This window comes from Gracilinanus agilis, chromosome X, assembly GCF_016433145.1.
Source record: "Gracilinanus agilis isolate LMUSP501 chromosome X, AgileGrace, whole genome shotgun sequence".
Taxonomy (NCBI): domain Eukaryota; kingdom Metazoa; phylum Chordata; class Mammalia; order Didelphimorphia; family Didelphidae; genus Gracilinanus; species Gracilinanus agilis.
Window position 1 is genome coordinate 2,431,671 of NC_058136.1, and position 15,578 is coordinate 2,447,248.

A 15,578-nucleotide genomic window follows, 5' to 3' on the forward strand; every position below is an offset into this window, starting at 1 on the left:
GGAGATTTTTTTCTCTCTTAGATCTACCTGTTCCTGTTACATGGATCCTTCACTGTACAATGATGTTTTTAAAAATCAATTTTGATTCATTTAAAGAGTTTATTCTCCATTGTTGAGTATTGTCCTAAATGCTGCCTAAATGTGCTAAATGCTGAGGAGCTCTGAGGAGATTTTAAATTTCACAGACAATATAAGCTAGGACTTTACTCTGGGGTTTGGTGGTCAAGGAGATCACCTGAAGGCACATTTTATGAGTTTTTTATATTTCATTGCTAAACTTACAAGGGCAGAATTGAATGACTTTTAGAATTTTAGATCAGAAGTGTCAAACAGGAAGTGTAGGGACAACCCTCAAGTGTTAGAACCAAACTAAAATATAATTGGGAAATACTAAAGAAAATAAAGATACAATAGAACACAGAAAATGTTAATATATGGTTTTCCAAGTCAATATGCATCTCCAGGGATTCTTATGTAAGATTTAGTGGTTCTATTTCTATTTGAGTTTATTTTATCTGCTATTTTAGACCATAAACCTTTTCTTTCTATTGTTTGTAATTACTTGCTGTGGCTCTCTTCCTAAGAGGCTTGGCATTTCCCTTACCCCCAGTTTCTAAAAAGGGAAGAAGGATTGGGGAGATGAAAGGAAAATCTTCCTTTAGTGGGCCAAGAGGGTGGAAATAGGGACAAAGATGTTCTTTTTTTTTAGGTTGGGAAGATAGGCATAAAGAGGGTTCAGAAAGCTGCCTACTATAGCTACACCTTGGTACAGCTCATAGAAGACAAAACTTAGATCTTGCTTACATTTTATCTTGTGCTTGCTATTTTTTATTGCTGTTAATCTTGTCTCCTGATCTCCTTCAGGGTAGGGGCCTATGTTTTTTATATTTCTTCTAACTCTCCTACTAACAATCACTTATTTAGTCAATCAAACAGTATTTATTAAGCACCTACTATGGGCCAAGTATTGTACTAAGCACTGGAGATACAAAGTAAAAACAGTCTTTACTCTTTAGAAGGTTTCTCTTCTAACAAAATATTGGCCACCCAGTAGGTGCCCAATGAATCATTGTTGATCTGACTGATCTTATTTTTTAAAGTATATTTAATTTTTTCCAATTACATGAAAAAATAATTTAATAATAATAATTTAATTTTTTAAAAATTTGAGTTCTAAAATTCCTCTCTTCGTTCCTTCTCTTCCCCTTCCTGTGATGGCAAGCAAATTTATATAAGTTATACATGTACAGTCATGCAAACATATTTCCATATTATTGACTGATCTTATGATAAGAACCAGATGCTCAAATGCAAGGGAATGTAAATATAGTGGTCACATTGTTTTTGAATTGTACTCAATAATAATAGCTAATGTTTATATAATACCTAATACTTAACAATCATTATCTCATTTGATTATTACAACAACCCTGGGTGGTAGGTTATTTTTCTCATTTTGCACACGAGGCAAATGAGGTAGAGGTTTAAGCATCTTGTCCACTGTCACATTGCTAGAAACCATCTGAAGTTATATTTGAATTCAGGAGTTTTATCCACTGTGCCAATCAGACATGACTAAATAACTTCCTGACTCCAGGCCTTGCATTTGACCCACTGTATCATTCAGATCTCTTAATCCTCTCTTGTAGCAGATTACCTTTTCCTGAACTCATATTGGATTTATGGTCTTAGAACTATATCAGAAAAGTCTATGGTGATCATGAATTTAGATGTTACATTTTGATTTGTACTTGACTGTGCAATGGGATAGTGGTGGTAGGGATTTGTAGGAGTAATGCATTTGTTCAACATTTTAAAGTTAGTTACTGTCACATATGAGGACTACATTTTTGGGCAGGGAATAGCAGTATCAAAAATCATTAAGAGGGGCAGCTGGGTAGCTCAGTGGATTGAGAGTCAGGCCTAAAGACAGGAGGTCCTAGGTTCAAATCCAGCCTCAGACACTTCCCAAGTCACTTGACCCCCATTGCCAACCCTTACCACTCTTCCACCTAAGGAGCCAATACATAGAAGTTAAGGGTTTAAAAATATAAAAAATAAAAAAAATCATTAAGAATCTTGTGATCATGTCACTGCCCTAGTTGTAAAGAAGCTCTATTGTGTAAGAATTAAATTTTAATGGTTTGACTAAAATATATGAAAATTATATATAATAATGGTGGTCACTGTTTCAAAGTATTATTGTGCAAAGTTGAAATGACTTTGATAATTTTTATTTACAAAAGAGGTAGAAAGAGTGAAAGTAGAAAAATAAAAAAGGGTAGAGAAGACATTAGCCTACCTAACTAAATATTGCTCCAGTGCTTGACTTAGCCAGGAATTGTTGACCTTTAACTGGAATTAAACCCTCTCCAGAAGACAGGAAAGGAAGGCCAGCTACCCACTCGTCCAAGTTCCCTTCAAGAGGCAGGTCAAGACCATGACTCAAACTGAAGGTGACTCCTGAGGCCAACTTTCTTCCTTGAGCCAATCTTCTTCTTAAAGCTGACTTCCTTCTTGAAGTCTAACTTCTTCTTGAAGTCAAGCCTCCTTCTTGAAATCAAGCCTCCTTCTTGAAGTTGACTTCTCTAGACCCAGAAATTCAAGGCCTTTAATAGTGGCTTCTCGTCCCTTCCCTTCTTCACAAGGATCAATCACAGCTTCCAAATTGCCCAGCATTGCCCAGGGGACAGTGTTAGTGGGAACCACTTCTCATCTTCTGGAGAGGTGAATAAGCATCAAAGGGTTTCACAGATTCCTGGCTGATTGAGGTGTAAATTCTCATTTCCTGACTGATGAAGTTGAAAGGGTGGAGAGCTCCTCCACCTAGTGCTAAGTAAGGTGTTCAAGCTTTTGTTGATTCAATTCAAAAATAGACAAAGGAGAGTTAATCCTGTCTACACAATCTAGTAAGGCATTAAGTAGGGGTTCTTAAGTTATTGTTAACCAAGTGTTAACTCAAAATAGACAAAGAGAATAAAGGATTCTCTTTCACCTGTGTAAACTCAGAATAGACAAAGAGAATGAACGAAGAATTCCCTTTTACAATTGTAAGAATAAGCCATGCTTCACTAGGGAATCTTACCTTCTAAATGGGAATTAGAATTCTGAAGAAAGAAAATAATAATCATACTTTCTACAAGACTTCATTATTAAGCTTTTTACTGGTTTACAAAAACAAATCCTCACACAAGGAAAATTTAAAAGAAGAGAAAAAACTATTTTCAAGTGAAGCTAAAATCAGATTTATAGACTGTTTTTTGGATCTATACTGATGTGGAAAATTAATATTAAATTGTGACATTATTGTGATATCATTTCCCCTTAAGCTTTCCAAGGTCAGACTGAAATAATCTGATGTCAAAATTTGAGATTACACTCAAATTCCACCCTCCTCTTCCCTATCAAATTGGTTGGGATTTTTAAAATCTTAAAGGGAGAAAAGGATTAAGGGCAGGGTGATCAGATATGATGAACCCTGACCCAGTTGAAAGATTAAGGGTGTTCAGCCACATTCAATTCCTCCCTCCCAGAGATTTCAGGGCCCACTGGAGACTCTGCACAGCCCATGGGGGAAGGGTCCTGGGATTCCCCTTCTATACCCTCAGATCCAACAGTTCAAGAATTCAAGCCTTTTTCTTGGCATGCCTCTTGAGCTGTCCAGCAGTAGGATTCCCCCTGCTCTGTCCTCTTGTTAGATTTGGTCCTCTTTCTTCTCGAAGTGCATTGTTCTCTATCTTGGTGTGGAAAGGGCATGGCAGTTTTAAGATTTGCTCCATCTAAGCTGCTACCTTTCCCAGAATCCCTTCCCTCTCTTTTTCACAGAAGGAGGCTGGTGAAAGAGATCCAGTCTTTGTAAATGGGAATTGCATGTCCCCATTACAGAGGATTGTTATTCTCAGTGAAATGGCCTCATATTTTTTATTGGCTAAAATCTGAATGCTACACTGCTGTGGTCCAAGAATCATAAGCATCATCAGGAATATTTTTCCCACTCTTTAGAATTCCAAAAATAATATTTTGTGGGTTTTCCTACAGTAGAATTAGGTGGTGCAGTGAGTGGGTAGAAGACCAGGCCTGGGGTCAGGAAGACTCATCTTTCTGAATTCAAATCTGGCCTCAGACACTTATTTGCATGACCCTAGGCAAGTCACTTAACTTTGCCTCAGTTTCCTCAACTGTAAAAATGAGCTGGAGAAGGAAATAGCAAACTACTCCAATATTGTTGGCAAGGAAATCCCCATGGGGTCATGAAGACTTGGAAATGGCTAAAAAATTTTCTAGAATATTTTACTGGCTGGGATATGTAGGACATATGGCTTGAGTTTTTCTAGTGGTAGATTTTGCTGAGTCATCCAAACTGTCTCTTCTGATCCCTTGAGACAGTTGGCATGTATTTTCAAGGGTGCTCATTAGGGTTATGGATGCCTTGTACAAGCATAAGAAAATTTTTCTCTGTGGAAAGCCAATCAGTTGTTATTTGAACCAGCTGAACTAGCTGTGCAGACAAGTCCAGGAGCTTTCTTCATTAACTGCTCTCTTCATTCAGCTAGTAGAACCCTAATGAGAAATGCTTCTCAATAATTGAACTTGTTGGTATTTTAGGAATTGAATTAGGAAAAAAAGTATATAGGTACTAATAGCATACATGAAAGGGAGGGAGAATACATCTGATGTGGAACTTTACTTATATCTTAAATTGCCATGGAGAGAAGACTCAGAATTCCAGTGGAGATTGAAAGAGAGAGGTTTAATTATATGACCCTTGAGTCATCTCTGTATTTCTTCCAGCACTAGGCATACTGAATTGCAGAATGGACACTTAGTAAATATTTAATGAATGAAGTAATATGTTTATTGAATGTATAATGACTTACTAATATAGGCATATAGAGTAAAGATGTATTTTCTTTCTAGAGATATGCCTTTAGATATTTTGTTGCCTATCAAATATTTACATTTTTATTAACTTGATTGCTTTTCTAAAGGAGCAGCTTCCATATATTTTGAAACTTAATAACCCTTTTGTGTAATTCTTCACATTGTGGAGTATTATCAAGGTGAGACTCAGAGGTAAAAGCTTGAATTTGTAGATGTTTATTAAACAAACACATCCACCACATTTTTTTTCCCTCTCCAAAAATCTTTGGGGTTTGTGGGTCTAGTCTGAAAACTATTCTGGAGGTTTATCTGAGGGTGATACTGCATTTATTTATCTTTAAATGATAAAATTAGCCAACATTTTTCAATTCTATTTGAAACTTTTGAAAATAGGGTGGGGAGAAAGAGAAAACTGGACTTGTGCTTTCAGATTATAGATATTGATCTACAAGGGACTTCAGAGGCCATTTAGTTCAACTTCTTAATTTTAAAATTGAAACCAAAAGCCTAAAGAGATACTAAAATCTACACAGGTAGTATCAAAGGTAAGATTTGAATTGAGGCCTCCCAATCTCCAATTCCATGTTCTTTCCCCTATATCACATTGCTTTCAATGACATAAGAAATTCTTTGATGAAATAATTAACAACATAGATCAGAATGGACTCTGAAACTCAAGAGAGTCATAGGGAAAAGGGAATGAGACCACTGCCAGTTTAAGTGACTTGCCCAGAATTAGACAGTCAATATATATATTAAGTATTTAGTATAGTCCAGCACTAAGTACCAGAGATACAAAAAGAGGCAAAAGGCAGTCCCTGTTCTCAAGGAGCTCACACAGCTTGCATATGTCAGAGACATAACTGGAACTCAGATTTTCCTGGCTACAAGACTAGAGTTACATCACTATACCATGTCTCTCCCTCATACTTCCATACCAAATTAAAATTAAAAATAAAAATTAATAATAATATAATGCTTTAAGATTTGCAAAGTACACTTTATTATTATTATTCCTATTGACTCCCAGAGGAGCATAGGGCTGCAACCATCTCACGCCAACGGACTCTATTCTGGGCAACTTCCCCCAACTGGGCATCTCACGCCAACGGACTCTGTTCTGGGCAACTTCCACCAACTGGGCATATCTTTGCCAGGTCTGTTTTGGCCTTCCGACTTTTCTCCTCCCTGGTGGGTTCCATATTATTTTTTCATAGTGTCCTGACTGATGGGATACTGAATTGTTCTTTCCCAGAGTCTGGTATTGGAGATCTTTTCAGGCCATCTGATGTTCAAGATTTGACGTAGGCCTGGAGTTTGTTGGCTTTTGCCAGCACGCATCATGGCCTTTTTTGGAGAGTACACAATCTTAAGTAATTATAAGTATTTTTATCATCCCCATTTTATAGATGAGGAAATAGAGGCTGTTAAGAGTGGTCTCTATTTCCTCTTCTATAAAATGGGGATGATAATAATACTTCTAATCACTTAAGAAGCTGTACCTAAGTCAGGAAAACTTGACTTCAAATCCAACCTCAGATACTTATTGGCTGTGTGATTCTGGGCAAGTTGCTCTATCGGCCTTAGATGTTTCAATGGTAAAATGGCGATAATAGCACCTATATTCCAGGATTGCTGTGAGTATAAAAATGAGATAGCATTTGTAAAGCACCCTGGGAACTTTAAAACATTATATAAACACTAGTTGTTTTGTTGCTGCTATTATTATTATTAACTTACGGCTGATCTCTTAGTTGAGATAGATGATCTGAGGCAAGACTCAAATCCTGGTCCCCTCACTTAAGTATTCTATTTGTTTACTAAAGCCTCTTCCATTGACTTTTCACATTTATTTTCTCAGCCTGTCCCTTTCCTCACAACCAATACACAAACTGCTCCTGTTTACTCCTTCTCTATACTTTTTCTCAATAAAAAAAAAAAATCACCTTTCAAGGATACCGAGTTTTGTAATGCCATACAATAATTTCACACATTCAGATTAAATATGGTTGGAGCGTTTTTTTTTTTTTTTTAAGAGATAGGGCTACTTACGGTAGAAAAACTTCTTTCTTGCCAATTACTTCTCCCAAGAAAATACATAGCTGCCACCGAGCACCCCGAAAAACCTAAGCTCTGTGTATGGAAAAAGAGACACCCAGGTAAACCGAGTATATGTGGGGGTGGGGCTGGGGGTGGGAAGGGGCTGGGTGACTCTTCTACTTAACACTTGTGTGACTTTTGGTAAGTCACTTTTACTCAGTAAACCTCAGTTTCCCCATTGGTATAATGAGAGAAGTTTGATTAGACGATCTCTAAAAGAGCTTTCCAACTCCATCCTTTGATGATCCTATCTCCCGTCTTTCTGGCTAACAATGCTTCGGAACACTGTCGGTGCTCAGTGCATCCTTTATGGTCTGATGGATACTCCACGGAAGCTTCGTCCACACTTTGTTTCCCCGGAACCCTTGCCTCTCGGATAGGCCCTAGGACAAGTGTACAAGCAGAGGAAGTGTCTCCCTCTCCCTCTCTGGGGACCCAAGCATGCCACCGGGTAAGGTTTGCGGACTCCGCTCCCTGCGCGTGGCTGCGGTTGCTATGGAAACGGCAGAAAATAACAACTCCGTTCCCCTATGGGTGTACGCAGCCCTCGTGCTGTAGTAGCCGTAACAGCAGCAGCGGCATTAGCAGCAGCAGCAAAGTCCAGCACCGCCGCCGGCCCGCCGCGTTAGGGTAGGAGCCGCGCGAGCCGTTCCCTCAGCTCAAGCCCAGCAGCCACGTGAGCTTGTGAGAGAGCTAGCCCACGACCCCGCACGAGCCCCTGATTCCCGGGGAACAGCCACCTGCAGCAGTAGCCTCAGTCGCAGCTACGGTCGCGGCCGCAGGGCTAGAGAACCCGGGCAAGGCCCACTTGTTTGGTTAAGCCAAAGATCTAGCTGCACCTGTGTGCAGTCTCCTGGACAAGGCAAGTGTTGGTATGTCGTCCTTTCTATTTGGGGTTCGCTTTAAATCCCCCTACGTCGCTCCGCCAGCCTGGGGAGCTGATGTGCCCCTATGCTTGCGTATTCAAATGATGCGCTTGTGTCTGCTGCGTGTGCCTGGGTGCAGGGAGCCCAAGGGCCCGAGGACTGCAGCTGGTCAAGAGTGGGAAGGGAACAAGGAGCCCTTGGCAATCTCTCCTCTTTTCCCCTTCCTTCTGCCTAGGGATGCGCCTTTTGCCTCCTGGCAGTGTGCTGGAGAGAGGAAGAGGAGTCCTGGGAGACTGCAGTCCAGAACCTTTTTTGCGTTAAACTTTTTGGAGTTGATAGGAGGGAGGGAGCAAGGAGAGAATAAAACTGGCTCGAAAGAGAAATAGAAATAGGCTGTTAAAACTTTGGTTTTTACAGTATTTCTGGCTGCCTCCCCTCTTATACCATCTCCCCTTTATGAAATATCCCATTTTGCATGTAGCCTTTTTCTTGGCACTTGCACAACATATCTTTTTTTGCTTGGCATATATATATATATTTAAGAAGGTACAAAATATATTTTTTGGCAAATGTATTAATAAGTTACATTAGCTTTACAGCTCATATAAAAGCATATATATGCATATGTACTTTTATATGACTGACTGTATGTATGTATACATGGGGGAGGAAGAGAGAGAGAAAGAGAGAGAAAGAGAGAAAGAGAGAGAAAGAGAGGGAGAAGGAGAGGGAGGGAGGGAGGGGGAGAGAGAGGGAGGAACCAACATGTATCCTGATTGGTATAGATTATGTTGACATAGTTAAGAGATCTTCATTAAATCCTGTTATCTATCCATTATGTATACCAGATGTAGGTTTTATATCTATTTATCCCTCCAGTAGTTGATTCAGTGTATGTGTGTATGTGTTTGTCATAGTGAGACTTCGGAAGAACTCGTTGTTATAGAAATATAGCTGTAGACTGTGCCTCAGCTCTGACAGCTGCTGAGAAGCCAGCAAGCACAAGAGGAGAAAAGCAGGAAGGAGGTGGTCCTGTTGTAGAAGATGAGCAGCACCAGTACGAGATCCAACTGCCTGACTCAGCCAGTAGTTAAGAGTGTACTGGTGTATCGAAATGGAGACCCCTTCTTTGCTGGACGCAGAGTGGTCATCCATGAGAAGAAGGTGTCCAGTTTTGACGTCTTTCTGAAAGAAGTGACAGGTGGGGTACAGGCACCCTTTGGAGCTGTCCGAAACATCTATACCCCTCGGGCAGGCCACCGAATCCGGAAGCTAGACCAGATTCAGAGTGGGGGGAACTACGTGGCAGGGGGCCTGGAAGCCTTCAAGAAACTCAAGTGAGTCATATTTGCCCTGGACTACTTATATTATTTATTGATATAGTTGATTTAGGAAATGCTAAGCTGGGCTTTGCATCTATCTGTTCCTATAATTCTTTGAGTGAGGCAGAGGGAATTTCCCTATGCTAACTGACCTTTGTGTTGAAGGTTCATGGTAAAGTTAATAGGGTTGAAATAGAAAGAAATTAATGGAGAGAAGAATTCACAAGGGAGGTGAATCAGTATTATAAATGGGCTTAAAGTGTAGGCATAAAGTAAAAGAAAACTCTTTGGAATGATACTGAAGAGGAATGGGCAACACAGTCATAGCCATCCTTGCAAATTGAATGCCTGATTTGATGCCCCAGCATTTTGAACTTTATCTACTTTTCCTTTCCCTATTACTTATTTCATTAAAAAATATCTTAAGATTAATTTCTTTTTGTTCAAAAGAAGACTTTCAGACATCTTTCCACTCTATGAGGAAAATATTATAAGTAGTAGAGACTTTATTAAGAAAGAGGGAAGAAAATTATTCTCTCTGTATTTCACTCTTTTATTTTAATAAATGGTTTATTTTGCTCAAGATGTTTTAATAATTGTTATACTAGGTAGCATAGCAGAAGATAGTCATCTCTCCTTACATCTCAATGAGAGTAATACCTAACATTTCTTTAACTTTCTAGTTATAGAGTATATTATATACATTATTAAATTAAACATGTTATCTTATTTGAGGATCAAATGTGGCCATATATATATTATTACAAATTAAATTCACAACAACCACCTGGGGTATATGCATTATTGTCCCCATTTTATAGATGAGATGAAAGAGGATTAGTAAGGTTATGGCTAACCCAAAGTTATTTATATGATTAACTAAGAAAGGGGTAAATTAAAGTTTGACTTAAGTCTGTAGGATCCTAGATATAGAGCTGAAAGGAACCCCAGAAGTATTCTAGTTTAACCCCTTCATTTTTAATTTATAGATTTTTTATATTATTTATTTATAGGTCCCAGAAGTTTAACTGACTCTCCTAGTGTCCCAAGGGTCCCAAGTGTCAGAGGCAGGATTTAAATCCAGGTCTTCTTACTCCAGAACCAATATCACAGTGCCTCTGACTCAAAATGTTGTTTCTATCATGTCAAAATATAAATAATTCAAAAAGTATAAGCCTCTCTCTTCATATACTAATGAATATGTCCAAATTTTCCCTTCTACTATTGAATTTATCTGAATTTTGAAATAAATCAACCAAAATTATCCTTTTTCCAGCAATTTTTAGGCATGCATCCCTTCAGAGATAGTTATTAGATCTGAGAGATCACAGGATCATGGGATTAGAACTGGAAAGGACTTTAAAGATCATCGCAGCTTCAGATCACAATAAAAAACATGAGGCTTAAGAAAGGAAGTGACATGTTGTGGTACAGCTGGGTCTTCAGTCTCCAGTTTGGTTCTTCCAATTCATTACAGTGTTCATTACAGTGTGGCACACTCTTTCCATTTTAGTAGAAAAACTCTAAGGTTTCAGTGGGTGACTTTTTTCTGAGCTTGGTAACATTCCCAACCCCGAATATGTCATGTTTGTGTTACAATAATATGATAATAGAGATTCAGAAACTATTATGGATTTTAAGAGTCATCTTGACTGAATTCTTCGTTTTATGCATGTTAAGTGATTTCACTAAAATTGCATTTATTGTAAGTGGCAGAGCTAGTATATAAAAGCAGACTGCATGACTTTGAATTCATCACTTTCTGCTACATGATAATGTTTATGTTGACCATATTTTCAGTGGGAATAATGTTTGGGGCCAGTATCTATAAATCCATCAATTCAGCCATTGTGTACTCTATTTTAGGCACTGTGCTCCAGGCACTGGGACACAGCTACAAATAAAAAGGAAGGATTATTAGGAATTTTTAAATTGATCTTCTCTTTTGGATACTTGTGATCATCAAATCAAAAGATAAAAACAAGTATTACTCTAGTCCAAATAGTTATTGCACATCACGACTGATGCAAATCATCCTTCACAATATCTTTAATGTCAGACAGCCAGGAGGTGTGGTTGATAGTGATACATTCAGAGTCAAGAAGACCTGAGTTCAAATCCTTCCTCAGGCACTAGCTTCTCTTGGCCTTAGCTTCCTGATCTTTAAATTGGGGAAGATAGTAGCACACACATTATAAGGCTGTGAAGTTTAAATGATATTTTATCTATCTTTCAATCATATATACTTATATATGTATATATACATAGACATGTATATGGATATATTATATATGTATATATGGCACTTTGAAACATTAAAGTACTTAAACAATAATAGCTATCATTATGATTATGCTTGTGAAATCAAATGTTTCAAGCATTGGGAGACTGGAAATACATTTCTACTTTCAATTTACAATTAATGCTGACTGCTAAATATCCTGATATACTTTTTTCTTGGACTAACTAGTAACTTATTTTCATTGACATTAGAAATTTCTGTTATGATGGAGCCCTAATGGAACCAAATACTAACTTATTTTAAAATTTGAACTTGTATGTTTGTGTAATGAAATGAATTAGCAGATTAGAACACAGAAAAGTTCCAAGTTGTAATTTGTGTGTTTTCATTCATTTAGGGCAAGTCTTTTTTTTTTTTTTTTTTTTTTTTGATGAGGGGAGAGGAAGAGGTGGAGTGATAATGGAAGGAAAGAGCAATACTTACATATTTATCAGTATATTTAATAAAACCCTTACCTTCTGTTTTAGTATCAATTCCAAGATGGAAGAGTGGCTAGGCAAACAAGTGACTTGCCAGGGTGATACAGCTAGGAAGTATCTGAGGTCAGATTTCGACCCAGGTCCTTCTGACTCCAGGTCTGGCACTTTATCCACTATGATACCTAGCTGCTCCTTACATTGTTACCTTCCATCTTGAAATCAATATTGTGTATTGGTTCCAAGGCAGAAGAACGGTAAGGGCTAGGCAATGGGAATTAAGTGATTTGTCCAGGGTCACACAGCTAGGAAGTAAGTGAGGCCAAGTTTGAACCTAGGACTTCAATCTCTAGGGACTTTCAATCCACTGAGCCTACCTAGCTTCCCCCACTCATATATTTTTAAATTTAAATTTAAATTTATTTTCGTAAATTTAATAAATTTAAATATATTTTAAAAATGAAAGTAACTTTTATCCCTTAATGTCTTATACTCAAATTTTGTGGTTTTGCTTTTGGGACCTAAAGAAAACTCTAGGAATTTATTTATTACGAAAATAGTAAGACAATCTGGCATAGTAAATAAAAAACTATATGAGGCATCTGGGAGATTTGGGTTCAAATTCTACCAAATTATTATTAATTTTATCACTTGGACAGGTTCCTTAACTAACTCAGTGAGTTTCAGTTTCCTCATTTATAAAATGGGAATTATAGTATCTACCTCAGGCTTGTGATATTCAGAGGAAGTAATATATATTATGAGCTTGGTGAGCTTTAAGGTACCATATGAATTTCAGTTATTATAATTACAAAATATTGAGAAATTATTTTTATAAGACTGTTATTTTTAATAATCAGAATAGTCTCTGTGTGTCACCACACCTATTGATTCTATAGATCTGAAGTCATTTTACTGAAGAGGGTAGTTGGAAATATTCTAGGCTGGGTAAAATGTAGAGAAAGATCAGACTGTAACATAAACATGGTTCCTGGAGTTTAGGAATACAGAACAACCTCTCATGTGTGAGAGATGGCATCCTTAGTCTACACATATGTGTGGAGAGGATTGCTTATTTTTATGCATGTACATTTTGCTTTAAAGCACTTTAAATGTAGTTAAATTAGTATTTAGACAAAAGGAATATATTTATCCTAATTCGTATGCTTTGTATTACAGAAAGATTTAAATTTCTGAAGATATAGCATGATGGAAAGTTAAATATCAAGAAAGTAACATGTTAAAATTGAGTATTCAGTGAATTTACAGCAACAAATATTTATTGAGCATCTCCCATGTGTACACTGTGCTAAACACTGTTTGAAATGATAGGAAATTAAAAAGTTTAATCCATACCATAATTGTATGTATAGAAATATACCATAATTGTAATGGAAAAATTGAAAACCCCAGAGGCCACCTAATCTATCCTTCTGTCTCTAATTATACCCGAACCATCCTAGATCAATATCTAACCTTATCTTAAAGTGCTGTATAGATAAAAAAATGTCCTGTCTTCTCTTGGTATGTTATTCTAGTGTTCACTATTGGTAACTTCTTTACTTTATCTTACACAAATGCCTCCTGCTGCAGTATAATCTGTATTTCCCTTTCTTTTGTCATTGACAAAGGTATAAAATATCTGCCTGTTAAATCATCTTTCATTTCAGAATCTGTGTAGGAAGCAGAAATCTAGTAAATAAACTGAATAGTTAATAATTATGGAAATAATGTTCAGTAAGTTTTGTAATAAAAGTATCTGTTTCTGAGGTTTCCTGACTTTTAAAACTCAGAGAAGAAATATCAAGTTCTGATCAATGATGTCAAAAGCAGTTCTTGCCATTAGTTTTTTAAAAATATAAATTGCTGGATATAGTTTATTTCAATACTAAACAGTTCTTTGGTTAACAAATATATCTCTGAAAATTCTCTTACAGTTTGTTATATTGTCATTAATTTTTAACATATACTCATTATTTCAGTCAAATGCCAGGAAAACGACCTTTATTCATTCATTCATTTATTTATTTTTCAGCTACTTGGATATAGGAGAACCAAAGAAGAGGTCAATGGAAGTTAATTCAGAGGTAATACTATCATATTCAAAAAATTTTAAGTCTTAATACTGGTGCCTCTGAAATTTTAGAAGTTGAAGATAGTAGTTCATATTTTGAAGATGATCTTTAAATTCCATCGTACTGATTTTTAAAACTTTTAAACAATTGTTATTTTAGACAAATATAAACTATTTCCATTGTGTCAATATGAACAAGACATAGTGAGTTCACTTCTTGCTTTGGACATAAGCAGTAATAAGGTATTTTTTTCTCATTGCCTATTTCTTGTGATGAGATTCTCAGAAATTTTTTCTGGAAAAGGAAAAGGAAATACGAACCTTGACACAACATCCTAATTCTATTGCACCCTCTCCCCAACAATTCAATAATCCCCAGAATAATATGCTGAGAAAGAGAGCACAATTGTTGAAATAGCAAAGATCCTACTGGAATCTTTTCTTTTATGAGTAGCTTGTGCTAAACATAATACCTAGTTGAAAAAGTGGATGAATATTAAACCCATTTAGGCCCTTTATCTTTTGACTTTATCTCTTTATTTTCATGCTTTATGCTCATCTTTTTAATTAAATGAAGGACTTTTAAAAAAACCTTTAACTAGTTTCTTAGTACCATTTCTAAGACAGAAGAGTGGCAAGGGCTAGGCCAATGGGAATTAAGTGACTTGCTCTGGGTCATATGCTAGGAAGTGTTTGACATCAAATTTGAACACAGGTCCTCCAGGTTCCAGGCTTGGTGCTCTGTCTACTGTACTACTTAGCTGCCTCAAGTGAAGGAATTTTTAAGAGTAGCCTCTTGTCCTAGATATTTCATTGGACTTGTTCGTAGCAGTCCAGAGAAGAATCCCATTTTTCATGAACATAGTCAAACTATGACATAGGTAGATAGTAAAGGCTGTTTTGAGCATTTGGAACAAGGCTTGTTAACAAGCACATTTAATGAACCAAATTCCTGTAAAATCTCAACAAAACTTTTGGAAACTCCATGGGAAGTATTTGTTGTTTTTATGAAAATATGGATTAAAAGGAAAGCCTAGTCAATATAAAGTCATAAGCAGAGATGGTGTTTTGACTTTTTTCTAGTATTCTGTTCACTAACTGAGATTCTCCTTTTTCATTTTTACTATGTGCAAGAATGACATCTTTGAGTTTATAATACCATTAGGGGACCAGTACACAGAAAAAAATTTTGAATATTCCTTTAGCTTTCTTGGGGAGAATGCTTTCTTACCTCATTATGTGTAGTTTTTATTGTTAAAGAACTATAAACAAATGTCCAGTATCTGAAAAATTGGAGGAAGAATGCATTTCATTATTGAAATTATTTGGAAGATGTAATATTTTTAATACAGCCTCAAAAATAACCAGTATTTTAATTTGTTACAAAATTTTAAAAAAAGTAATGAGTATTTAAAAGCATTCTTAATATTACATTCATTGCTTCTCAAGCTTATTGTTCATGAAAGTGACAGACACAACTTATGTCTGTTATGGCTACATTAAAACTAAAAACTCAGTGTCATTTATCCATAGCAGAATAAAATTAATAAATGAATAAAGCTCCTAACTATTTCACGAAGATAGCCATTTGTTAACTGAAGACAAATTATATGGATT

General features: G+C 36.6%; 1 protein-coding gene across 1 annotated transcript; it reads left to right on the forward strand.

The window, feature by feature from the left end:
• The first annotated feature begins 7,777 nt into the window (after positions 1-7,777).
• On the forward strand, positions 7,778-14,010 carry LOC123253461 (doublecortin domain-containing protein 2-like). Its single transcript, XM_044682651.1, has 3 exons — positions 7,778-7,853; positions 8,765-9,184; positions 13,923-14,010. Exons 2-3 carry the CDS (start codon positions 8,892-8,894, stop codon positions 14,008-14,010), a joined length of 381 nt encoding a protein of 126 aa, XP_044538586.1. The 5' UTR covers positions 7,778-7,853; positions 8,765-8,891.
• Positions 14,011-15,578: the final 1,568 nt, after the last annotated feature.